The sequence below is a fragment of the Pygoscelis adeliae genome, unplaced genomic scaffold (assembly GCF_000699105.1).
Source record: "Pygoscelis adeliae isolate BGI_AS28 unplaced genomic scaffold, ASM69910v1 Scaffold222, whole genome shotgun sequence".
Taxonomy (NCBI): domain Eukaryota; kingdom Metazoa; phylum Chordata; class Aves; order Sphenisciformes; family Spheniscidae; genus Pygoscelis; species Pygoscelis adeliae.
In genome coordinates, this window is record NW_008824309.1 from 834,827 (window position 1) to 860,522 (window position 25,696).

Genomic DNA, 25,696 nt, shown 5'->3' on the forward strand with positions numbered 1-25,696 from the left:
AGAAATCTAATTTAAAAAAGAGAATACTATTTAATTGAAGGATTTATGTCCTTGAAAATTTTTGCAGTGGTATTTTTAATAGTAACTTCTAAAGCAGTCTGTGAAGATGATAAAAATATCACAATGACTAATTCTAAAACTATTTCTTTGTGAAGAGTATGGGATGAATGTCACTTTTGCCCTCAAAGTAGGGCTTTCATAGCAACTTCATTAGAGGGAAGATTCCTACAAAACAGATGGCAGGGCAAGTTGGAAAAAGAGTGTTGTATACGTGTGAGATTATTAGCATCCCTGCCTGTGTCTGATGTGCTTCATGCAATAATGGCAAAACATGGGCAAGTCCAAATTCCCATGTCTGCTAATACAATGACGAACATACAGCTGTACGTATATACGGAGCTTGTGGCTTCTGTCAGCTTGTCAAACATAAGATGCTGGAAATGCCACTAGAGAGCTCCTGATCTGTTTAAAGCCTTTTAAAAGACTTTCCTTGAAGTATGTGGAGTTCTACTTCTTACACCTTACCTGACTTTGCTCATAAATATATATATATATAAAAAATATATATACACACACACAAAAATATAAAGATGCCGGCACTATTTGATTTTTTTTTTAATGTTTATTATCCCTTTGTGCTGGCAAATTTTACATTCCCCAGGACTCTGGAAATAACAATTTTGAAAGAGCTGGGGCTTGAAGGACAGTGCTATTAAGGGTCTGCCGTCGGTGCCCTTCTCTTTGGAGGTACATGTTTGTATGCAAACAGGTATTGATGATGGCGAGCTTGTGCTCCCGCTGACGTGTGGTGAAATGACTCTTGGTTCCAGACTAGAAGGAGGGATGTTGGGTTATATAACTTATTTTTTGTTTGTAGTGTCTTATTTGTGTGCAATACCAAAGAGAAAACATTTCTTTTGGGATCAAAGCTTTAAAAATTTTTTGCAGAAGTATTTTTAGCGCGTCCAAGATCCCCAAGGAACGTTTTGAGGATGGGACACAGATGCAGCTTGTTAGTGAAAATGAATTCTCCCCTTCTGTGCAGACGCCAAATGCAAAGACGTTCCTGAGCTCAGCCAGCATAAAGATTGCTCCACGTCACGTTGGCTAACCCATGCCAAGAAAAGCATTGATTTTATCTTTAGAGGCTGTATACAAACCTTCATTCCCTTGGGCGGTTGTAGGGAGCATGAATTCTCTTCTCGTACCGGGGGCCAAGAGGTCCCGTGCCTAGAAGTCCTCCAGGAACAGGGCACGGAGAGTGCAGTTGCAGAGAGCTGTGCCACAGGTTTGTTTGAGTGCTGCTGCTTCCTGAAGCTACTGAAAGAGCCTTCTTTTAAAACCTGTTGAAGGAGTAGAGCGAAAGAAAACATTAAACCAAATATAACCGTTGAAATGCTTTCCAGCCCTAATAATTTACTGAGGATTATCTGTTCCGTTTTCTTCAAAGCACGGTTTGTGTGCAGAGTGCACTTTAACTAATTTGTAAAGTAGCCTCAAGGAAGAAGTTGTGGCTAATGTAGAGTCCTCTGGAAGTTGTCCTGGCAACCATTGATTGGGAGGAAATAGAGACAAAACAATCAATTTATTTTCATCAGATAATTAGAGAAAAATGATATTATATAAAATTACAAAGCATTTTCTGGGCAGACCATTCCTAGAGTAAGACTTTGCATTTTGCTCCTTGCCCTACCCATCAAAACAGTATTTCCAAGTTCTCCGGTTGCCCCTGGAGATAAATACATTGTCCTTGCACTCCAGAGCACTGGCAGCAGCTAATAGATGCTTCAGAAACGTTCCTGGATATTAACATTCAGATTGTCTTAGTTCTAATGTGTTGAATTCATGCAAGTATAAATAATATGACGTGTTGTTATCAAAAGTAGCAGATGTTAAGCTAACGAACAGATTTCTGTGGTTGGAACAGGGCGAAGCAGAAAGCGAGACAAATGCCAGGATACAGAAGTTTATCCTCAAGTTGAAACAGAGCTGTGCCCCTGCGAGGTGTTTACCTCCCAGCCCCACGGAAATTGGTCCGACTGCATTATCGGAGGAGGTACATCCGAGCCGCAGTTGGGAACGCGATCCCACGGAGACGTCAAGGAGTGTGGCGAGGGTGTACGACTGCGAGCTATTGCCTGTTATGATAAGACTGGCAGACTCGTGGAACCATCTCGCTGTAGCAGTTCGGGTAAGGAGATTTAAAAAAGCGCACAACACGTGTAAATAGCCTTGATGCTGAGCAGTTATCCACTCAACGGTTCATTTTGGAGCCTGTCATAGGTGTGTACCTGTTTACTTGCTGGAACAGCTTTCACAAGGTTGCTGTGAGTGTTGAACACTGTTCTTCTAATATCTTCTTATCGCTCTTAATACTAAGGTTTTCCTCAGTATAAGGGTCTGCTGGCATTTCTACAATGGAAATGAAGTAGAAGAGGGCTAAAGTTGGCTATGCTGTCAGAATACCAGAGGCGTTTCTTTTATTTGTCTTAAAATCCCATGAAAGTATAAGCTAAGGAGGTGGTAGATTTCAATTAGCATTTTGTTTGAAGATATTTCCTACTTCAGCTTTTACTCGTTTATAAATTTTTATTCCTTTTCACCAAATTTGGAGGTTCGTATGGTTGTTTACAAGGAAGGAATCAGGACTTTTCTTGAGATAATCATATTTGATTACAAGAACCCTGTGATGTAATCACCTGCTGTCACTCATGCCAGGTACACATGGCTTCAGCAGCCAGCGGTCTCCTCCTTGCAATTTTGTGCCAGTCCCAAGCTCAAATTGATACACAGCGTATATTCCCATGTCACTGCTTGCTGGGACTCTGGGCTGTGGTTCTGTCTGCTTGTATTTCACATATAATCGAGTAGCCTATATCAAACAGAGATAGGGCAGAATTAGAAGTAGAACAAGCAGGAAATGTCATTCCATCTGGGATATTTTCTCCCAGTTTCCATGACGTGCAGTTCCTCGCAATCATTACGCTAAATCAATTTACTGACAAAAGCCCTTATCTTAGGGGCAAATTCTGTACCCATGCTGCCCCCAAACCACTAGCGCTCTCTGACTTATAGTCAGAAAGCTTAGGACACTGCACAACGTGATGTAGTAGGTTGGAAGACTGCTGGTGAGCTATATGATGGGAGAGGGAGAAATGATGTCTCGGGAGGAGATTAAGTAATGCGACGGGAACAATTAATGTTCCTGAGTATATAAGGGGGCAGTGAAAGAAGTGGGGCTGCTCTGTCGAGGGTCTTCAGGGTGAGGATCAGCAGCCTGAGCCACATGTAATAAAAGGAAAAAACCTCCACCCTAATGAAGTGATTCAGTCCTGGAGTGAATTCCTCTCGCAGCTGTTGATGACTGTTCCAGCTGGCTGCACAGATTCATAAAGCAGCTTTCCATGGTTTGTGTTTCAGCAATGTGCTGTTGTACCAATTGATTATGCCTCTGTGGCCCATGAAGGAGGAATGCTATACCTTTCCCCCACAACATTACCTTTTCTTCTGCAAAAAGGGAGCTGTTGGGTTTTGAAAGGTGGGTTTGCCTGTGCCGTGACTTGCTCTTTTGAAAAACTCAGGGTTTTTATCACTGTTAAAAAGAGGAGGTTGTCTATGCGTGGGGCTTTTCTGAATAACCTTGAAGCCTGTTTTCTGTCAGTGATATTTATGTGGCACTTTTAATGGTCCGGCTTCTCTTAGGGAGGTAGTAGGGAGTGGTAGCTCAAGGGGATTATTGTTGGCTTTCTTGTCTTCAGCTTTTTATCTGAGCAGAAATGATTGCAACACAACCCTGGCACAGGATCCATGTCAGAGGCTACAGGGGTGGTCAGTACTGTACAGCAGCGCCCTGTCATATGCCATTCCTCCTACAATCTATTTACAGAGTGCTCTGAAGACCCACAGGTGTGGAAGTGGGAGGTATAGGAGGGGTGAGATGTTTCCACCTTCTGAATACCCCGTAAGAGTTCCCCTAAGGGCAAATTATTCATCTCCAGCCAGACCCTGTTTAATATTCGGATTGTATAAGCTGGCTCTCCTAAAACAGAGAATCTAATTTCATAAAGGCAGTCAGGATGATCTTGTTGTAATAAGCGATCCACCGTCACTGTGGTCTGGGGAGGAGTGCAGAAAGATGTGGAGCCTTGCAAAGCCAGAGCATCCTTTGGAGTTCCTCATCAGCCCATAGCGGTGATCCACCGAAACCTTTGGTGAGCTGAATCCTGTATCTGCACAGGTGGCTGAGGTCTGTCGTTCCTCCTGATTGCTACCCAGTGTTGGACACCTTCTGTTCCTGCAAGGCGAGCGAGGAAGCAGTGTTGCCTCAGTCTCCAAAGTACATGGATATTTCGATGGCTTTGGGTGTAGAGTGCCCAGAAGCGGGCAGGAAGCCCCACAGGCTTCATTTCCATCACTTTGCCTTCCAACCAGAGCAGTTAAGTGACAATAAGCCCAGTATTTACGGTCTCTAGATCTGGGAGCTTTCAAAATGCACTTCTGAACACATTGTTGAATTAGTGATAGAAACAAATCATTATCCAATTAATAATTGGCAGAATGTTACTCAACCATAATAGAGAAGAGCAAATTACAGAAGCATGCAAAATTGCTAAGCCCTGAGAAATTATTTATGACAGTTTTTTTTAAACAGCTTAGTTTGTCTTGTTCACAATTAGTATCAGGTGACCTTTTAACATTTGCTAGCTGGCCATATTTATGTCTCATTAAGCCATTGCCTTATAAATTGAGTGCCAATCACTGTGATATCTAGGCATTGTTCTTGCTTTATGAGCTGTGGGGGTAAGCGTGTTCCTCTTCTCTTTCTTTCAAGTCTTCTGACTTCTCTTTGTTTCCCGCTCTTTTCCTTTTGTAGGACAGTGCTCTTCCTTTCCCTTGAACCAGGACAAAAGTGAGAAGTTGTAAGACCTAGACCTCAGTTCTTTGCTGGGTCCTCTTGAAGAACTTTTACAAAGTGTAGAAAGACAGATGTAAGGATGCAAACTTTGCCTTAGAAGTAGATTTACGTTTGTCCCACACTTGATAATGCCGTGAGTACAAGGTATAGGACAATAAAAATGGTATAGAATAGATTAGGTCAGTTTGCAGCTTTTCTAGAGAGCAAACTTTGGACTCTTTCCTTCTCACAGCAATGATTTTCACTTTCCCTGACTGAAACCTGGTTGTTGAACTTACCACTTCAGTAGGGTTTAGTTCATTCGTGTCAATGTGACTTATTATGTGACTGTGTCATAGCTATCAAGTGAATGTACTGTGAGTTTGAGTCTAATGTAGAAATTAATCATTGCTCGGAGGGGTTCAGGGTCTGAGGCCCTGATCTTACACTGAGTTTTGTGAGCAATTCTGCATTTGCAACTTGGGGGAAAAAAAAAGAAATCAAAAAACCATTAAAGTCTGTTCATCTGTGTTTGTCAACAGTCTAGACTCCAACTCTCCTAAGCCTATTATCTGCAAATATATTAACCCTTTAAGCATACCTTCACAACAGGAAATGGATTTTCTCCCCATTGGTGTAGTTGCTGCATACAGAGTATCCCAAGGTCCAAAAACAGTGAAGGCAAAAGCATTCCAGCTGTGCCTTAATGGAAATGCACTGCTAGCTTGCTTGGTGTCTACAGTTTCTTCTGTCAGGACCCGAGACCTGGGCTGGAAGGACCTCTGCCCTGACCCAGCACAGCTGAGCACAGCTTGTTTGGATACTTTGGGTCAACTGTAGTGGGTATGCAGGTCACATCTTGACTAATTTACCTACCCTCACTGCAATTTAATCTTGGGTTAGCTCATGATCATTAGATATGACAAGCTTAAAAATACAAATCCCAGACTTTTCTGAATTTTATTCCTTTCCATACCAAACCTTTTCTCTGATGTCCAGAAAAAACACACCATAGCTTTTTTTTCATGACTGGGTTTTGTGATTAGTCTACTGCTTTATTTTAGTGGAGTCGTCATTTTCCTTGGTCTCCCATTCAATCAGCTCAAGAAATGAGTTACCTGCAGTTTCCAAATTGAGCTAATTCTTTTTTCCTGGGTTTGGTTCACTCTTCTTTTCCTTCTTTCAATTTGGAAATGCACTTACGAAACTGTGGATAGAGGTAACTGTCTCTAACTACATTACCAAAATGTAATTGATAATTTGCCTCAATTTGTCTTCCCATCAGAAGACTGGATTATATTGCGTTCAGCTCACCACTAATCCAGAGGGTCTCCATTCTCTGGCTGGTGTTTGGAGCATCTTCTTTGGACATGAAATTGTCCTCTTAATTGCAGTTCATCTGCTTCTCAATCTGTCATCTGAGTTCCTTGTCCTATTTTTGAATTTCCACCTCCTTTGTTTTGAATTATTTCATGTAGTTCCTTTGCCTCTCTTTTTTGTGTGCTGTGCCAACAGGGGTTTTTTTAATCTTAGAGGATCATAGGGTGCCTCATCTGTTCCAAATCAAAGGCTGGAGATTTCTGTGCTCTTCCACAGAGGTTCTGCTTTTGATCCAACGGGCAATTTATGGAAAGCAGGAATTTATGAAGAGCGTTTATACTATTCAAATTCTGCTGTGCTTGCAACAACAGGAACCTGGAAGAAAGACACAACAGACAAATAGATCCTGGCTTTAAATCACAGAGCGGTTAGCTTCAACCTACAGTCACCTTAAAAAGCTTTAATTATCTCTAAATTTATGAAGGGCACAGCAGGGATGCTTATATCCCTCCTTATTCTCAACAGTGCAGTGTTTTCTTGTACGTGGTTTAGTTGCGGGTGGACAAATCAAGAGGACTGGGGCTGCTCAGAGGGTTCCCCGGCACCTGCTGATGCAGCGGTGTCACTCGGTTCCTCCCAGTCAGGTCGATGCAACACTGCTACTGGGAATACTGCTGGCAAGGTCACTCCTTGATAATGCCAGCTTTAATCCCAAACGGGTGGGATTAGCAAACAGATGCACCAGGGGGAGTTAAAAATTTTGGTGATGTGAAAACTCATAGTTTTTGTGGTTGCTGGAGGGATGTTCCCTGCTCCGAGGCACATCAGGGCAGCAGCGTGTGCCAGCAGTGACAGTGCTGCTTCTGTCCTGACGAGCCATGTATTGAGAGATTTAGGACAGCAGGCAAATGTCATGGATCGGGAATTTCAACTCCTACTGCTGAAAACCAGGTGGTGTCAAGTCTCATGAAGTTCTGTTTTCTGAAAGGTCAGCCCAGAGTAGTGCTGTATTTCTACCTGGGGCGTTCCTCTGGGGTTTACACTCCCTTATGTGAAAACCCTGGCCACTGGCTTGATAGACATTGCCTGACCTAACTGTGAATTAACACAAGGACCTGCTCTGAAACCCTGCGGTGTGTGAACCCCTGTACTGTCATTTCAGGAGAAAATAAGCCATTTTCAGGTAGCTTTTAATCACTAGATTTTAATAATCTTTCTGCAAAATTATATTTGTGTATGTCAAAAAACTGTAAGCAGAGCTTAACAGGTTAAAGAAATGTGACCCAAGTTTATGGTGGACTGATAGAAAAACTTACCTTTTCTACAAGGTAGTAATTTTGGAAAAAAAAAAGCTATACTGAATACATGCCTGTTTATTTTTGAAAGTGTATCTATTCTGGCATTTACTGCAGTATACATTTTTCCCTATCTGGTAAATTTTATTTTGAAGAATGAAATTGTTGTGGAAATCCCTGACTTTGTTTTGAAAATCTTCAGAAATAGAAACTTTCACCTATGTTTTTGAAAATATTATTAAGCAGCTAATTTCATTCTTAGTCTAAATGAAATTGTGTATTGAAATTTCATTTTTTAAGCACAAATCATTAATTCCAGAATCCAAGCAGTTTTAGTTTTGGGTGGTTTCTGTACTTCCATAAACAGCGGCCCACAAACATCTTACGAATGAGGCCTCATTTCTGGAGGCCTCATTCTTGACAGCCTCATTTGTTTTCCAAGGAAAATGGGCAACCCTGCCTAGGCTGTCCTCTTCCCAGCTCCAGACCCCACGTGTGACAGCCTCAGGGTGCCTCCTCCTCCCCAGAAGTGTGGGAGTAGTAGGTGGTCTTGGCACCATCGGTTAATGATGACATGTAGACCCCCTGTTTAGACTACCCTTCTTTTGGCATTTGGGTTTAATTAAATATTACAATACTTCTGTTTCTCTCTGTGGTTTCCCCTATGTGTCTCTGTAGTATGTCTCTCTGTGGCCTTTTTATTACAGAAAAATGACTGTATTACTTACCAGGACAAAGCTTTTCAAAGGCTGCTTGAGGAAGAAGTTTCAGCTAAAAATTCACCTTATTTTCTGCCCATCCTGTCCCCTGGTGTGGGAATTAAGGCTGGGTTTGGATCACAGGTGGCCGAAAGGTGTTGCCGGCTGCAGCCGGGGCTGTCCTACCCTCGCATTCCCACTTCAGGACTCTTCAAAGCCACTGTCACCTTTGACTGGTTTTCTGCTATCTTGAAGCTAAATAGCTTCTAAATTTAGCCCTGAAATCCCGGCTGGGTTCTCCTTTGGACCTCTTTCCAACATTTCTGCACATCATTTTGGGTGTGCAGTGACACTCTTAATTACAGCTGTGGCTGCCGGGGGAGCTGTAAGCACAGAAGCAGAGCCCATAAAAGGCTTGCCCTCCATTTCTTGTTTGACTACAGGATTTTTACATTTTGCTGTCATGACGGTGCTCAAAGTACATTGATTTATTGCCTATCTTTTTCTTTCCTTTTTTCCAAAATCTATTCACAATAAGAAAATTTGGCCACAGTTCTTTCTTCCTGGATGTTAAAAGACTTATCAAATGAAATTGGATCACAAGACAACTGTTCAGACATTGCTGTTCTCTGTTTTTCTGGCAAGAGAATCAAAGGTAAACAGCCATCAAAAAAGTTATTTCTGAATGGGTCAAACTGGCTATCTGAGAAGCTTATTTAAAGCAAAGTAAGACTTCCCCTGAGGCATTAGTACATAGAAATGCACATTCTTCTAGATCTTTATCTTCTTACAGAAAGGAAGCATGCATCTTACGAGGAAATATTTAGAGGATTAGCTATTTGAGCAGCATCCTCTGTAGGTGCTGCATTTAGTCACGGTGATGTCTGTTGTTACTCCTTGCCTCTAAATATAAATCTCTATAGCGTGTCTTTTTGCCCAGATTTCTTTTATGCTTTTTGCTGCATTCCATAAAATGACCCGTTTGAAGAGGCAGCAGTACCAGACTATGCGAAGGAATGATTTATTACTAACCTCAAACAGGCTTTCTTGTGTTTGACGATCACCATCAGCCTCCACTTGCCAGACCACCTCTGCCCACCCCTGCTCATGTCCGTGCCTTTTGTTTCTATTATTAGGCTCAGTCAGTTTTTCTCTGTTTTTGACAGGTTGATTAAAGCTCTTCCATGGGAGTTGGGAATGTTTTTAGTGTAGAAATAGGAACTCGGTGTAGAAATAGTCTATCGGAAGTTTAGGAGAGCTTTGATAGCAAGTTAATGTACTGGGCGATCTACTGCCCTGACTTCTGCAGTAGGCTACAGTAAGAGTATCTCTTTGAGATGTGGCCTCTCTCTTCAGCCTTAGTAATGCATTTGTCACAAATACAGCCTGTTATGAAGCAAGGCTCTAATAAAATGTTACCATACAAAGATAGATTTAGAATTAACATTTTTCTCTCCCTATGTGTCATTCCATTTAATACGTTATATTGAAAGTATGAAGAAATACCGTTTTAGCCTAAGCCTTTTCATGAATTATGTGCTCTGGTGTTAAGACCTCTACACTTTTCCTGCGCATGGAGAACTTCGTGATCCCTTTGAGACACGTAGCTGTACTGGGAAGTGACAGGTACTGGTGGTAGTTCACAGGATTCCTCTCGTGTCTTACATGGGTTTTTTTCAATGTTTTTTAACCTGATTGCCTTTTATACAGCTCTGATGAGCAGGACTTTCAGGCAAATAAATGGATGACAGATCGTTTTTAAGTGGAAAGTCACAGTTTCATATCTTTACTGCTGGTGGGGAGCCCTCTGCCAGCTGGACAGAGTAGGCGTTTTGTGGATTTTGGTGAGTGTAAAGGGGTTTCACGTCTGACAATTCTGAAGACCTTCAGAAGCAACACGATGTGTTTCTGCTTGTATGGAACAAGAGTCCTACAAAAATAAGAATTCCACTTTTTGCACATAGGCCAATGTCTGAATAAAATGAGCTGACTGCCTGAGCAGCAATGAGTTTGCTGGGGCACTGCATACAGCGATAAAGTTAGCATGGAAGGGGGAGATGGGCACATAGTGGATATCTTTTAAGGTGCCTGATGTAGTCTGCTTGATCAAAGAGTTTGGGAGACCAAGTCAGAAACATAGCAACAGCTAAATTTGGAAGATTTGAGGAAATGAGCCTGAATTAGGAAACGTGGATAAAATTAAACTTCAGTTCAGTCTGCTCTAAGGATTATCATAATGATATTGATGAGTAACTGAGAATTTATCCTACCTTAGTCTATTCCTGGGTCTGAGATATACTTTGAAATCTCTCTGTCCTCCAAGGTTTGCAAATGAGGATGATGTAAATTAAATCACTGAGAGCTTGGTTTGCAAAACTTCTAATATCCCTCACTACAGACAGAGATCCCCTCTGTGAAATCTTGGATCTCATTTGTATTTGGTAACATGGAAGAGTGACCATTAAAAATCGTATTATTCAACAAAAATTGCATTGCTTTCTGCTTCTGTCTGAATTCATTGAAGTCCCCCAGTAGAGGAGATTGAACTACACAACCAGAGTGCTCAACGTCACACTGCAAAATTGAAACAAAGGTCTATCAGGAATTCAGTACATCGGTACTCTCTGCTGGCGCCTGCTAGCGTCACAAAAATGTCCTATTTCCATCTCAAGGTTTTCCATCATCTAAATGAGTTGTGCTGCTCTCCCCCGTGCCTAAGCTGTGGAAAACAAGGACTGTTCCCTTTCTTAAAATCCTGTTTCCATCAGATGTTTTTTGTAGTACAGGTTTATTTAAGAAGGTCAGATGCCTTTGTATCCCTGCCTCTGTAAAGAGGTGACCTCTAATTGCAGGAGTGAAAATCCTTATCTGAGCAGGCTGGACCTCGTGGCAGCTACCTGGCATTCGGAAAAGCGCTCGCAGATCTTCCTCATGTCAGTAATGGTTAGTGGCTTCTTTAAACAGTGCCAGTATAATTAAAGCATGTAGTTAGGTTTCTCATTTAGCGTCGATGAGATGAGAAGGAATTGAGGCAGTGTATTGATTTGAATGTATTGATCTGAGGGGTCACTGTGTCACTCGCCTCCCATGACAGCGGGGAGGGAGGCTGCGGGGGTCGCTGCGGGCTCAGAAGCTTCTCCCTGCCTTTTCAGTGCCTGTGTGACCTGCTCTTGAACAGAGGCCCTTACACTTGGTAATACCTCTCGAGTCTGTAAATTAAAGTACTAGGAACGTACATTAAAAAAAAAAAAAAAAAAGAGGAAAAGGTTTTTTGCATGTTGTTATGAGCCTTCTTGATAATATTAATTGCACATGGATCTAATTGCTTTGTGTTCCTTTCTTCTGCAGAGTCATCTGGTGGCTTATTTTGTCTGACATAAGAGCAGTATTATAATGCACAGTACTTGCTAATTATCAGGATGCTAGGAAGTGCCTCAGCGTTTCCCGTTCTGTAAAATTCCGTCATTGTTGTCCGAGGGAAGTTGTCTAAATGAGGCTTGTCTGTGTCTTGGGGTCGCAGCTTGGCAGCTGCGATGAGGTGGCATATTGTGTTGACAGTGCCTAACGTCGCATCTTTAGAAACTGGCAGAAGGATGCTCTCCATGGAGGGCCCCAAACTCTGAAATTGAGTTTCTTAGTGTGCTCCAGCAGAGCCTGAAACCATTGACCTTCAGGCCGTATGTGATTTACTGATGGGGGCAGATATTTTTGGTGACATTTGGTGGCAGCTTTCTCCCAGTGATTGGACCCTTGGCTCTGGAAGATGCTTCCCGCCTCGTGCAAATTGCCCAAGTCTATATTGATCTTCAGAGCACGCTGCAATGTACATCTATTTCAGAGCTACTGTGCAATTGGGCCTCTGAGAGAAGTCAGATGTAGGAGAAAGAGGGGAATTTGACAGTCTGTGGACAATTTAATTTTGTCTTCGTGACGTATTGTGGAAGTGTGTTCAGCCTTTAAAAAAAGCCTTATTTTAGTATATAAATCTCATAATAATAATAAAAAATAAACGCAATCTCAGGTTTGTTTTAAAAATCTGCTTTTACTATGAATTGAGTAGCCTGAAGAACATACATGCTAAACAATTCATAATAAAGTACAGGGGGATGAGTTTCTTTCCTGATATACAGAGGATGAGGACACTGATAAAGAAAAAAAAAGCTACTCAGTTTTGTTTGGACAAAGCAGATGATTTTCTCAGTGGCAGGGTGATGAGCAAAGTATGTAGAAAAACACAGCTGAGCTACTACCCTAACTGCTAGTGATCCCAGTGGATGATTTTTTTATTTGAGTAAGGACTTTCTTAAGACGTCAGGGCTCCCAAGGAGCCGGCCCAGTCCTTCACTGCAGGGGAGCGGCCCCAGGAGGAGGAGGAATCATTTCCACAGCCGGTTTTGGAGCCCAGACAGATTTGTGCAGTGGATTTCTGCCTGTCTGCATCGAAAGTTCCCTGCGAGATGAATGTACGCTGTGAAGCCCTATTTATTTGCACTATTTATTTGCACTCAGAAGGCAGCAGATGAGTCTCTCTTCTCTGGAAGAGTTCTCAGCTTGTTCTGCAATCTGTTACAAGGAATGTGCTAATTAATGGAGATTTTCTTATTTAGTTAAAAGATTAAATGTATCAACTGTTATGGTTTGTATGTAACTCAAAGTGTAAGCTTGCAAGTTCTTTAAGGAAGAAAACTGTAATGCAAAATCAAAAGAAATTAGGAATCATAATGCAAAGTCAGCATCAACCCGACTGCCTCATCAGGATTTATAGAGGCTGTGAAATTAAGCAATAAATCCAACCGCTGGGTGAATTTCAATAACAATAATGTTGAGTTAAACTTACCAGCGTTTTTTACAAGTCCTCTCTGGTCTATTTAGAATCTATAATCAGTCTGCTAGGAGATAACGAGAGCACGTGCCTCTGTTGAGAAGAGCAAGCGGGAATAAATTAGCTAAGGGGGTCCATTATTTGAGCTTTGCAAAATATTTGATGTAAAAGTTATTTTTGCTGGTTTTTTTGGTGGTGCATTTACTGAATGTATTCATTAGATTATCTCTTAAATTTCCCAGCTAGCAAACTAATAATACATAAGATCTCTCAAATCCTTGCTTATTAAAAAAAACATCCTTTTCAGATGCAACTGAAGTTGTTAGCAGCTTTAAGACTCCCAGACTTGTTGTGCTTAGCTTTCTTCAGTTAATAATGATCTCCCTTGAAGCAGGATTTAAATGTTTGGACCCAGATTGCTTAGGATGAGGCGCTCCCCTTGTATCTCACAAGCTTCTGGAGACTTCAGTCATGTCATGTGGCCCATGGCCGGTGGCTGCCTTATCCACGGCACGTTGGGAAAGCCCCAACTGTAGGGCTGTGATCAGCTGGTAGAGTTAGTCTCTTTAGCTGCAGTCTGTGCTCGATGCTGAGTTTTAACCTGAGTTAAAACATGAGGTTTGCTTTGTAGGGGATCGCAAAGCTTCAGCTGAGCAGAATCTGGCCCACCGAGTGCCATGGTCCACCAGGTCTCCCTTATAAAGTCTTTAGCTATTAGACTCTTAGCACCACATGGATTTACTGGTGTTATTCGACATATTTCACAGTCAGTAACCAAATGAATGTAAATATTAATTGCAAAATGAATCTTTTTTTTTTTCCTCTACTTTTGGTCTGTGTAATTAGAAACATTTCTTCTGTGTCACTATCCACTCTGCTGCTGCCTTGTTTGTTAAAGGGTGATCTCTTTTATCCTGTAGACTCCAAGGGAAATTACTGGTGTTATTACCAGTGGCAGTTGCGGTGATGCACAGAATTGTCCCTCTCATAGTAATGACCTTGAGTTTTATGAAGCACCTCAAGGTTTGCTAACAAGGGTAGAACTGCTAGAAGTTTGTTAATTGAAATGATGAAATACGTTAGAAAGGATAAAAATGAGTTTAAAGCCAATTCAATTAGAAGTGCATCTGTTTCCAAAGCTGCTGGAGAAATGTTGCTTATTTTCGAATCACTTTTAAGTCAGCCTCTTGGAATCCTGTTGGCACTGTTGTTTAATGCTGTGTGCAGACCCTACACCCACAGCAAATTTATCATTTGGAAGTGCAACAATCAGGTGGAGGTACAGTTTCTTACGTTAGCTTGTAAGAAGGTGTTAACAGTCAGGTGTAACACCTTGATGTAACAATCAGGTGTTAGCCTGCTTCTCCCACCACCACCCGTTTGCGAATGCAGAGGGAGACACGGAAGGACACTGCAGCCCCTCGCTGGCTGTGCCTGCTGTGATACGTACGGCGTCTTGTGTAGGTGGGAAAGAAATTGTGCTACTGCAAAACTCCCCCCTGGTGCTGCAGTGCAATCCACAGCCTCTTCTGCTTCTGCGCCGCTGACACCCGCCGGCCCATCACCCAGCTGCCTCCTGTTGCCTCAGCTCTTTTGGGTGGCACAGCAAAAATGCGACAACAGTTTTTAGACCATGTAGTTGAGCCTTAACCTCCGACACCCACCAGACCATCATCCTCACTTTATTCATCTACCTGCTATTGCTTTGTCTCTTGGGCTGCACAGAAGAAATGAGACGAGTAATGGTTGCTACATCGTGTGTTTGAGCCTTCCCAGTACATGCTGTGTAATCTGTGGGTGCTTTGTTTATTAGACACTTTAGGGAAGAGACTCCATTTGTGGCTTGTAGAGCAACAAGCTTATTGTTCTTAATGAATAAATAATAGTAAAATGAGCTGTGCAGCCTAGGTAAATGCATTTGTTCATCCCATTACGTTGGCAGTGTCTCAGTAGTAAAACAATAGCACTTAAACATAGAAAAGGCTTATTTGATCATCCAGCTCAATTCTACCTGCCAATTCAAGGCTATTCCCAGTAGCATGTTTCAAAGTGCCTACTTAAATATCCCACGCGCTGGTGTTTCTGTCACTACCTCCTGTGACATCTGTGTGTGCAGCTCCAGCTCTGTGGCATTCAGGAGCTGCTGTTGGTTCAGATAGGGCAGAGGCTCTCATCTGTTTCTAAATTCAATGAGCTTTATTTTTGCAGTATTTGAGATTTTGAAGAATAAAAAAAAAGAGGTTAAAGGAAGCTTCAGGAAATAATATAAGAACCCATGGAAAGCAGGCTGGGCAGGGCTGGGGAGAAGAGGACATCTTTTTCCATAGAAGGTCTTGGAAACTCAAAGAATTTTTGGTACCAGGTTCTTCAGAGGAGAGAAAAATGGGGAATGTGATGGATGAGTGAGATGTTTAAGGATGACACTGACAAAACCAGCTCAGTAAACTCAACCTTGAGTTAGTCTCCCCAGGCTGAGCGACAGTAACTTAGAAATGTGTTTATGCTGTTTCCTTTATTCATATTCTGTTACGGTAAGAAGTATTTCTCTGGATAATAGCCTGAATGTGGAATTCCTTATTACTGGGTTGTTTTAATAGCGTATCTCCCTTGTTATTTTTTTTTGTTTTGTATTATGCACCATGCCAATGCTACAAGTTTTCTAGGAATGCCAATACTGGGATTATTGTGGGTATCCAAACTGAAGTCTTTTCAGCCCCCTGACAACAGCAAGCCATTGCTTGGCTCCTACAGAGAAAAACAAATATCTCATTCTCACAGGCAATGAATGAGCCGAGTACAACGTTATTTACTAGTTTCTCATAAAAAGATAGCCATAAAGGCATTCTCTATCTGAGCAGAGAGGATACATCACATAAAGATTCTTGGAGGAAAATTTTTGTTGAATGAAATCTTTGATCCATGGGTATCTTGGCATAGGATTAACCTCAAGTGATTGATAGCGGAAATAATGGCAGCCTGTGAGAAGAGCTTGAAAGAAAGTTATGTTCCCATTTTGATTCTGTAGCATTGTTCCATGTGGAGAATTGGCTTCCTCTGGGCAGTATGGTAATTTAACGCTCTATTAGCTGGCCATTATTTGTTTATACTTAATGTAATTTAGAAATATGGGTGAGGAAACTCAAAAAGTAATGAGCTGGCCTCTTAGCAACAGGACGTCTTTAGAAATTCTGTGGCTCACTGAGGGATCCCCACAGCACTTCCCAGGGATGGAATTCAATAGGTTTCTTTAGTTTTGTTTATTATAACTTTTCCTTCCTCTTCCTGATATTTCTTTTTTGTATTATATTTCTTTTTTTTGGTCTTATATTTCTTTTTTATTATAGAGGTTGGTCTTGAACTGCCAAAAGGCTTAGCCCATTTTGCCTTCACTGATAAGTTGATAACCCCTCTGTCTAATGCTACTTTGAAACAAGGCACTTTCTTTGCTTCTGTTGAGAGTTAATTACCGAGGCTGTCACACAGCCTAAGGAAAAATGATATTTCATACGGTGGTGGAACAGAACTCTTTGGAGAACTGCCTAAGAAATGCTTCTCATAAATCTATCATGAGAAAATTTCTTTTACTTATCATAATGTATTATGAATTGCTTTGAGTGGCAACCTAAGCAGGTGGAATAGAATATTAGTGGGATATTTGGGAGTTTCATCTGGGGAAAAAAAGCGACTCTATTTTGGAAATATTTGTATACGTGCGTGCATGGGTGTAATCTCACCTAGATGAGAACACAAAGCATGCGAAGTCAAAATATCTCAAGCATGCGAACACCACTGTAATGGATTGTGTCGGAAATAATTAAGATACCCAATTCCAGTGGCTTTGGAGCTGCAAATGAAAAGGCAGCACAACACAAGATAAGAGGTAGCAGAGTAAACCAGAGCACACCGTATGGGGTCAGTTCTGCAGCTTTAGGGAAGAGTTACAGCATGAGTTACTGGGGAGAAACGATGGCAGCTGTCAGGCTACGGGGTGGCTGCCCTAAAGGAAGAGGGAACAGTACCATCACGAAGGAAAAAGAGAGAAGAAATAGAGCATCATTGAACTGAAGGAGGGAACTACTCTTGTTTCTAGCGTTTTTTTAAGGCACTGTTTACAAAAACAACATCAGTGTTTCTTGTACTTCTAGAAGGAGGATGTTTTCTGGTGGGGGATGCCTAAATAAGTCTGAAACCTTTCTTGATATTGACTTCAGAATGAAGACCAGGAGGGAGGCAGTGTATTGCTGCTGCGGGTCGATGCTCAGGATGTAATGCAGTCCTGGTTTGGAGTCAGCAGCAGTTTCGGACACGGCAGAGCTGGTAAATCCAGCTCCAGGACAGAATAATCTCTGTGCCTCAGCCTCGGTCTTTCGCGGTTGTCTGGGGCTGTTGTCTGGGGGTTTTGGAGGGGAGCTGCTTCTGGGTTTTTGGAGGCTTTTTTCCCCTCTGCTGCAGTGACTGTCACCTTGATAGAGAGTGGGGAAACCCTTCTTAAAAGAGTAATTGAATGAGCTAATTTGGTATTCTGTAGGTAACGAATATAGACGGAGTGTTAGTGCGATGAAAACCAAACAGAAAGAAAGGGCGTAAAAATGAGAAACATCAGAAATACAGTAGGGTTGAAATTCAGTTATTTCCATGACCATCATTGCCAGAGCTGTCAGAGGGCCGAAGCTGCCTGTAATAAAAGCTGATCTTGGCAGCCACTGACTTTCATGGTCTAACATGAAATCTCTTTTTTGCTTAAATTAAAATAGCGCATACAGACATGACAAGTCGGTAATAGAAACTCGAGGAGAACAAATGCAGCACGGTAAGCAGGAAGGTACAGGAGCTATTTCACACTGCCAACCCGAGACTGGTGCCAGTAATTCCCCGGAGACGCCGAGGGTTCGGCCATCCTCCGCTGCCTCTCTGAAGCCAGAAGCTCCATGGCCAGAGCTGGGCTCTGCAAAATCTCTCTTCCCACATGCCAGCTCCTAAACCAGCTGTGGGGTTGTGCCTGTATGGAGGAACCTTGTTTTTTCCCTGAGAAACCCTGTTGGGTTTTAATTCAGCAAGGTGTCGGTCCTGCAGATGTCTGGTATTCTGATTTTAAGAGGTGGTGATCTTGGGAGGACTTTTATATCAAGCCAGGTTAAGGTGAAAGCAAAGCTTTAAAATGCCATTTATGAAACCCAGAATAGGCAAAACAGTTGGAAAGATATATAAAGAGAACTACCGGAAAGAAGTGGGAAGCAGGTTTCATCTGCTTCTCCCAAGAACAAATCCCGCACCGCTCCAGCTGGCAGGCTGCAGGCAGGTCCCTCACGCACCTTGTGGGAGTTGCCAAGAGCGCAGCTCTGGTGCCTCCACCATCCTATGGTTCTGTCTGCTGGGAAGAGAGCCTCTGTACTAAAGGAGTACAAAATTGGGCTGTACACTTCGTTCTCCAGAATTTATTATGGCCACAATCTCATAGGGAAGATAATCACCACCTGCTGGTGACCACCAGCTTTGCAACAGATACTTTTGCCAGTGCGTGTCCTTTACATCAGTCAGTTTTATCGCAGCCTTCCTAATGATCATTGGACTAAACCAAGTAGAAATTAGTTTTAGTCACTGCTGTTCTTTACAAATAATATCATAAGCTCACGTTGCAAAGGTGTTGTCAGTCTGCCAAAAGAAGTTCTCATTTTGTGTCGATTACGCAGCTTGCAGTGAGACATCAGAGGATGGGAGTTCATTAGTTGCGATGATTAAAACCTTTCTTAAATTTTTGGTTTAGGTTACATTGAAGAATCTTGCACGGTCCCTTGCCCGTTTGATTGCAAATTAAGCGATTGGTCCAGTTGGTCCCGTTGCAGCTCTTCTTGTGGACCGGGAGTGAAAGTCCGATCAAAGTGGCTTAAGGAGAAGCCTTACAATGGAGGTCGTCCCTGCCCAAAGCTGGATCTCAAGAATCAGGTGAGCGGAGTTAAATAGCCAACAGATATCTCTCTGTGCTTACTGTATTTTTAATTGTGATCAAAAAGTACTACGCTGGTGAAAAAATTAAAAATAGGAGTTATCTCTGGGACCACCCCTTGGTCAGATTTTGTAGGCAATCCTCGAACTTCTTGAGGATTGAGGGGCAGATGCTCATGTAACAGCAGAATTTGACCTGAAACACTGTATTTCCTATATAAAGAAATTTTTATCTCCCAGAGCACAGGAAGCCCTGGGCAAGTAATCCTACCTGGACAGTGTATAAGCATCAGATGTCATGGATATTTTAGAAGTCTTTAATTCTTTCTGAGACTATGGTTGCTGCAAAAACATTCGTTAAATATATATTGCTATTTTTAGCAACATTTCCCTTCCACACAAGTTCCATTGAACATTAATCTGTGCATATTCAATATTGAAGTATCCCATCAGAGGAAAGTATCTCTAAATTGCTACTCTTTAAAAAAAGATCAGCATCTTTTTAAAATGCTACTTAATGCTATATGCATCTGCAAAACTAATAGTGATTTCCTACATTTGCTGATTAATTCTCAGCACTAATTAACACTTACGTAGTACTATTTAGTTTTGCCTGTCCCTTATTTCAGATTCAACCATGAAAATTAATTAATAGGACAGAAACAGTCATGCTGAGGGGACTGCATATATATATATGTTATTATAAATATGTTGCATAGTGTGTGTAGAAGGACTTTAATAGTATTCATACAAAGATTTATTCGTGTAGTGGCTTGTAGGTGCTAGAGCTGGTGGATCCTGTTGTTTTTCTGTGCAACCGTTGCAGCAGCAGTCGTGTACCGGGATGCAGCACCACTTCTAACACCTGATTCTGAGCTTGCCTCATTTTCTTCACAGTTTACTTTTTTTCCTGTGATAAACTTAGTAAATAGTTTTGTTTTTTTTTTTTCTTTTTCCTTATTACTATTTGAAATTCATAGGCAGTAGCCTAACAGAAGCAGCAGGGACTACGAAAATATAAAACTGCAATAAAGTGTATGTTGTCCATACCTCAGTGCTTTTCTTAATAGATCAGACAGATCACCAAAGAGGCAAAGTGAAATCCCACAGTAAGTCGTATGGTAACAATAAGCTCCTTTGTAATGAAAAGCTACTGGGGTTTGTTACCCATGGACACAGCAGACTACTTCCATTAAAAGAAAACTTACTGCTATAAAGTGTTGCCTATTCCCACACACATTAGATCTGCTAATTTCAAAACCCTTTCAGAAGATATTAAAGGAAAGAAATTGTTTAAACTTGGAAATTATGTCTTTGTAAGGTTTACCAGTGCACCGTGCTTGCAAAGTGCCATGGCTGGTATTAATATAAATGTGGTCGGTGCTTTTTGCCTCGTAATAGGGAACACGCGTCTTGATCTAAACCCCACTGACTTCATTAGAGGGCTTCCTATTGCAGGCTCTAGTAGTGGCACCTTAGAATTGCATTAAGGTCTGTTTGTTTAGGCTTGTGGGTTTTTTGGGGTTTTTTGGTTGGTTGGTTGTTTTTTGGGGTGGGGTTGTTTGCTTGCTTGTGGTTTTTTTGTTTGTGGGTTGTTGGGTTTTTTTTAGGATAGAAGCAGAAGCTATTTCTAGCTGTTTTAGCACACCAGTGGATTACCTTTTTCCAATTTAGATTTATAGGATTGGATCAGATCCTATGTATTTCAGGGCTTTTAGGGTAAGAAGAAATTGTTGTGATAATAAGGAAAGTGTGTGTGTGTATATATGTATATATATGTACACTTAGATACGCACACATAGACACGTATTGTGTGTGTGATTCTGTTCCTTGCCTCCCCAAATGCTTCTCAGTCCTTTGCGCCGTTCGGAAGGAGCTTTGCTCTGCACCCATTGGGCTTTGACTTCCAGCACAGATTTAGACACACCGAGGTCCTTAGGCACATTGCGGCATGCACCCGTTGCCTACCCAGATGGTAAACTAAATTAGCTGATCGTGCTGCTGTTTAGCTAAGCTGGACACATACCATTAATCCACTGCAAGGCAGATTGTCTTCTGTTTCCTCTGGTCTGGGCAGTGTTTAAATCCTAGAGCAAAGCTCTATAGATTCTCTATATATAAATATGTGACATCCTAATTATTTTTATATAATCTGGGTTAAATACCTGCAGTAAAATACTTGCTTTTGTTTGATATCAGCCATGAGAAAGCTAAATCACCTTGGTGCTGCGATTTGCTCTATCTTTTTCTGGCTACTGTGTTGTATTGTGTTTTATGCAGTTGATAAAGACGTTAGGTAACTTAGAACCAATAATAAACTCCTCCAGGTGCCAGCAGATTTCCCTTATTGTTTCCTGCAGTATTTTTAGTTTGTTTTCTTTTTAATTATGGCTTCTGAGCTTGGGTCTTGTTACTGCTTAATCAATTACTTTAGAGAACCCTCCATTTTCCAGTGTCTTATAATTAAAGCCCTCAGTCAGTTTGTGTCTTTTTCTCATTAAGCCAAATAATCTTTTCACCTTCTTCTTGTGAAGGGTGTTTTTTAGGCTTCTTGGCAGACCCCTGTATGTCTTTTTTTTCAATGCCTTTCAGAGATTTGACATAAATTTAACTACAGAGAGCGTTACCTGAAACACTATTCCAGCAATTCTCTTACCATTTCCCACCATGTCCAAGGTCCTGCCAATACAGATACTTGAGCAAAGCTGCTGCTTTGGTGAGAGGGGCAATTTGCATGATCAAAACAATTTATTTGATGAATATAAGTAATTATTTGAGTCACAGAAACTGTTTCATAAAAGACTATCCTCCTAGAGTCAGTTCAATCAGTGTAGTGCAGCTTGCTTGTGTATTTAGGACACAACTTTTTAGCAGAAGTTTAATTATATAGAGAGGTAATGACATGTCCTCTTACTGCATGGTATTCCGTGGGCTTTATGCTCTTAATTCCACTGAGGTTTTGGCTCTTCTGGAGTATCTTGAAACCATTCTTTTGGATGTCTTCATCCCCCCCTGCCTGTAGAGCCTCTCAACCTGTCCACTCCTTTTGCAGTAGATGCGAGAAGTAAACTCAGAGTTAGGAGAATTAATTCAGCTTTTATGCATTTCTTCTTCTCATTATAGTCGATGGACTAGGTTGAGCCCTTCAGGATTTTATTCCAGGTTTTGTTATTTCCTAATAGAAGTGACAAACAGTTTGCGTGGGCTGTGTGCACTTGGTATTCTGATATAATCACTCGATTTGATATAGTCACTTCAGCCGTAAACTTCCTCTCTGTTATTGCCCTGTGAAATTAAAAGATGAATTACAATATTTGGGGGAAGAGATGACAGTATTTTAATGCAGATCCATGTAATATGTTGAATTACTTTCTTCTTATACCTCTAAGTGTTTGAAAATTGTTGAAGAGTTGGCTAACTACATTTTGCTCCATCTTTTAAAGAAAATGGGCATTGCATGTAGAAGCTGTGCAGCTCTTATCTAAGGATATGATTGCTTCTGAACAGCCGATCAGATTATGGGGTCAGCTGGCAGATGTTCTTGGCTGTGCAATGCATGTTAAAAGAGGTGTAGCATTTACGTTTTTCTTTTTCTGCTCTTATTTGAAGGCACTTAACACAGTATGCAGTTGCTAAGCTATTTAATATGTAGTTCTACATGATGAAAGGTTAAATATGAGTTATGGGGGGTTTATTGCTTGAATATTCTTTTATAGGTTTTTAGGATTACTACAAGAAAGTGCATCTTATTTTAAAGACTCATGAATTCCAAGGATTATCTTTTTATTGATTGCTCTAATATATATTCTTGTCAAGATTTTCCCTCCTTCTCCTTCCTGCCCTCTCTCTCTCACTCGGTCCTGCTAAAGGACAAGTATCATAGCAAGCAGTTTATTCTCTTTATATGTACTGTATATATGTAAGTAAACATTTTTAAAGGATTGAGGGCATTTGTAAAGGCAGGCACAGCAGGAAAAAAAAGTAATGTATTTGAAATTTAAACTTACTGCTTTCTTTAAAATGAGTATTTTACTCTTAATGACATTTTCTGATGTTCACTCTAGAATATGAGAAATACAGACACCTTGCACATTACAACTGCAAGTACTTTTCCTGAAATTGCATGCAGAAATTTAAAGAAAGGGCAAAGGAGGACAGTGGTACATTTACAGATCAGATTTCTCAGAAGCAGATGTGAAGATATATGAATTTCTGGTAACCTCTTCATAGAAAATGACTGGTTTAGTCCTACTTGCGCTTCAGAGAAAACGAATTTTTTTGATGATCAAAAAATGTGTTAATTTTATTTTCAAAAGCGAAAATCCTAGAAAATTTATAGGCTTTGAAAACTCACCATTAGAATGTTCAAGATTGGATGGGCTCAGAGACTGCTGTTAATTGTAGAAGCCACTCTTCTCTCTGGCTCTTTGCCACACTCTGTGAGGCAAAGCTGGGCTTGGGCTAGAGGTGGAGAAGGGTATGGGGGGGTGATCTTTCTCCTTTTCTAATCAGTAATGTTAGGAAAGGTCTGTTCAGGAAAGGCCTTTTGTTAAGATGTTTCCAGGGCTTTTCACACTTCAATTCCTCAAAAAAAAAACCACAAAGAAAACCAACACAGTAGCATGCAGACTAAAGTTTGACTTGCTCACGTTCAGTAGCAGTTTCTCTAGGCAATTTTTGGCTCACAGTTGGCAAGCTAAGTTTCCGTGATCCAGCAATGCCCTTAGACTGTGTCAGAGGAACTCTGCCTAAGGAAGAGCAACGTAGCATGGTTTATCACAGGATACTGTAATGAAACAACGTCCATTTTTATTTAGGTAGGTAACTGCTCTGAGAGCAATAATTCTGTATAGAATAAAGTTTCTGAATAAGCAATGTATAACACTACTGGATTTCTCCTGTTTTCCTTCCTTCAAGTTATATTCCTGTCCTTACTTGCTGACACAAAATATTTGCAAACTCTTTCATTTATCTTTGTCTCCTATCTGACTGCGAATTATTAAAATAGTATTTATTCTCTTCATCTTGAGTGTGTCTGACTATAAGAGTTTATCGTCATGCTCTGTTTTGGTGTAATACTTGGTTGTACTCTTCCTTTGCATGAATATATCTTCTATACATACCCATGTATGTATATGTGCATTGTGTGAAGTGTTCTCAAAACTGTTGGGCTCCTGTGTTAGAAGTTAAGTTTGAACCCAGCGTTTTTCATTGCTGTCACTGAATTAGCTGACATCCAGTCCCTGGATGGCGAGTTGCACTTACCTTTCGGTATAAAAAATTGGTCTTCAGGAATATCATTAATAATGTAGTAGCTATAAATAGCTCCTTCTTAAATAACTTCTTTTGTGATACGGATTTCTAATTGTCAGAAAAGCCGCTGAACTTTTTCGAGGCACTCATAAAATCTCTTCCCCTCACGGATTTCAGCTGCCGGGAGTTTATTTCTGAGCCCAGTCCTGTGCTGCTGTATCAGTAGCATCGGCTGTGTAAGATCCCTTTCTGTGGCATGCAAGGACCCGGCTGACCTATATTTTCCTCTGGTTCTCTCTGTGAATACTCATTTGCTTTGTGTGCAGCTTAACTTCTGGAAACAAAATTCCTATCCTTAATCTTGATTCTACCTTCAGAAGGTCTGATTTCCTCCCACTCAGCCTTAAAGGAAGGAATTAGAGCATAGAAAACATTTGTCCTCTGATTCTAGTGTGGTTTTACAGTATCATAAAAATGACAACTTTTTTTACCTGCTACGCTAATGTGGGAGAATTTTCAGTGTCAAAAAATAGTGAGAGCCTCCTGGTTTCCTTATGCTTTTCTTTTCTTGCTGTGACTGAAAGTTTTGATACTAAACAGTAATTTAGTTCATTAAATGAGCAAAATGCATCATCAGCGCTACCTCACCTTCCCGAAGCGCGTGTCTGGAGAGTCCACCATGTGGGTGGGTACTGCTTCGCTTCCGAAGGAAAATACAGCCATTTCCCGTGTTGTCCTTCAGGGTAATAACCCTGTAGCATCTACTGTAATTCCCAGCATATATTAATTTTGTATTCAGCTTCAATAGCTATCCACACTTGATTTTCATTTTTCCTGCAGGTTTTCTGTTGAATAAAGAGTCGTATAAACATATTTTCACAATTGCCACTTGTGGTGGGTTGACCCCAGCTGGACGCCAGGTGCCCACCAGAGCCGCTCTGTCACTGCCCTCCTCAGCTGGACAGAGGAGAGAAATATAACGAAAGGCTCGTGGGTCGAGATAAGGACAGGGAGAGATGGTTCACCAGTTACCGTCACGGGCAAAACAGACTCGACTTGGGGAAATTAACTTAATTTATTACCAATCAAATCAGAGTAGGATAATGAGAAATAAAACCAAATCTTAAAACACCTTCCCCCCACCCCTCCCTTCTTCCCAGGCTTAACTTCACTCCTGATTTTCTCTACCTCCTCCCCCTGAGCGGCGCAGGGGGACGGGGAATGGGGGTTGGGGTCAGTTCATCACACGTTGTCTCTGCCGCTCCTTCCTCCTCAGGGGGAGGACTCCTCACACTCTTCCCCTGCTCAGCATGAGGTCCCTCCCATGGGAGACAGTCCTCCATGAACTTCTCCAATGTGAGTCCTTCCCAGGGACTGCAGTTCTTCACGAACTACTCCAGTGTGGGTGCCTTCCATGGGGTGCAGTCCTTCAGGAACAGACTGCTCCAGCGTGGGTCCCCCACGGGGTCAC

General features: G+C 41.4%; 1 protein-coding gene across 1 annotated transcript in view; it reads left to right on the forward strand.

Moving 5' to 3' along the window:
* The window catches only part of THSD7B (thrombospondin, type I, domain containing 7B), a 282,324-nt gene that overhangs the window by 178,996 nt on the left and 77,632 nt on the right, over nucleotides 1–25,696 (forward strand). Inside the window, exons 13-14 of the mRNA XM_009318936.1 lie at nucleotides 1,928–2,191; nucleotides 18,794–18,972. Of these exons, the coding sequence (XP_009317211.1) occupies nucleotides 1,928–2,191; nucleotides 18,794–18,972 (443 nt within the window). The remainder of the gene's footprint in view (nucleotides 1–1,927; nucleotides 2,192–18,793; nucleotides 18,973–25,696) is intronic.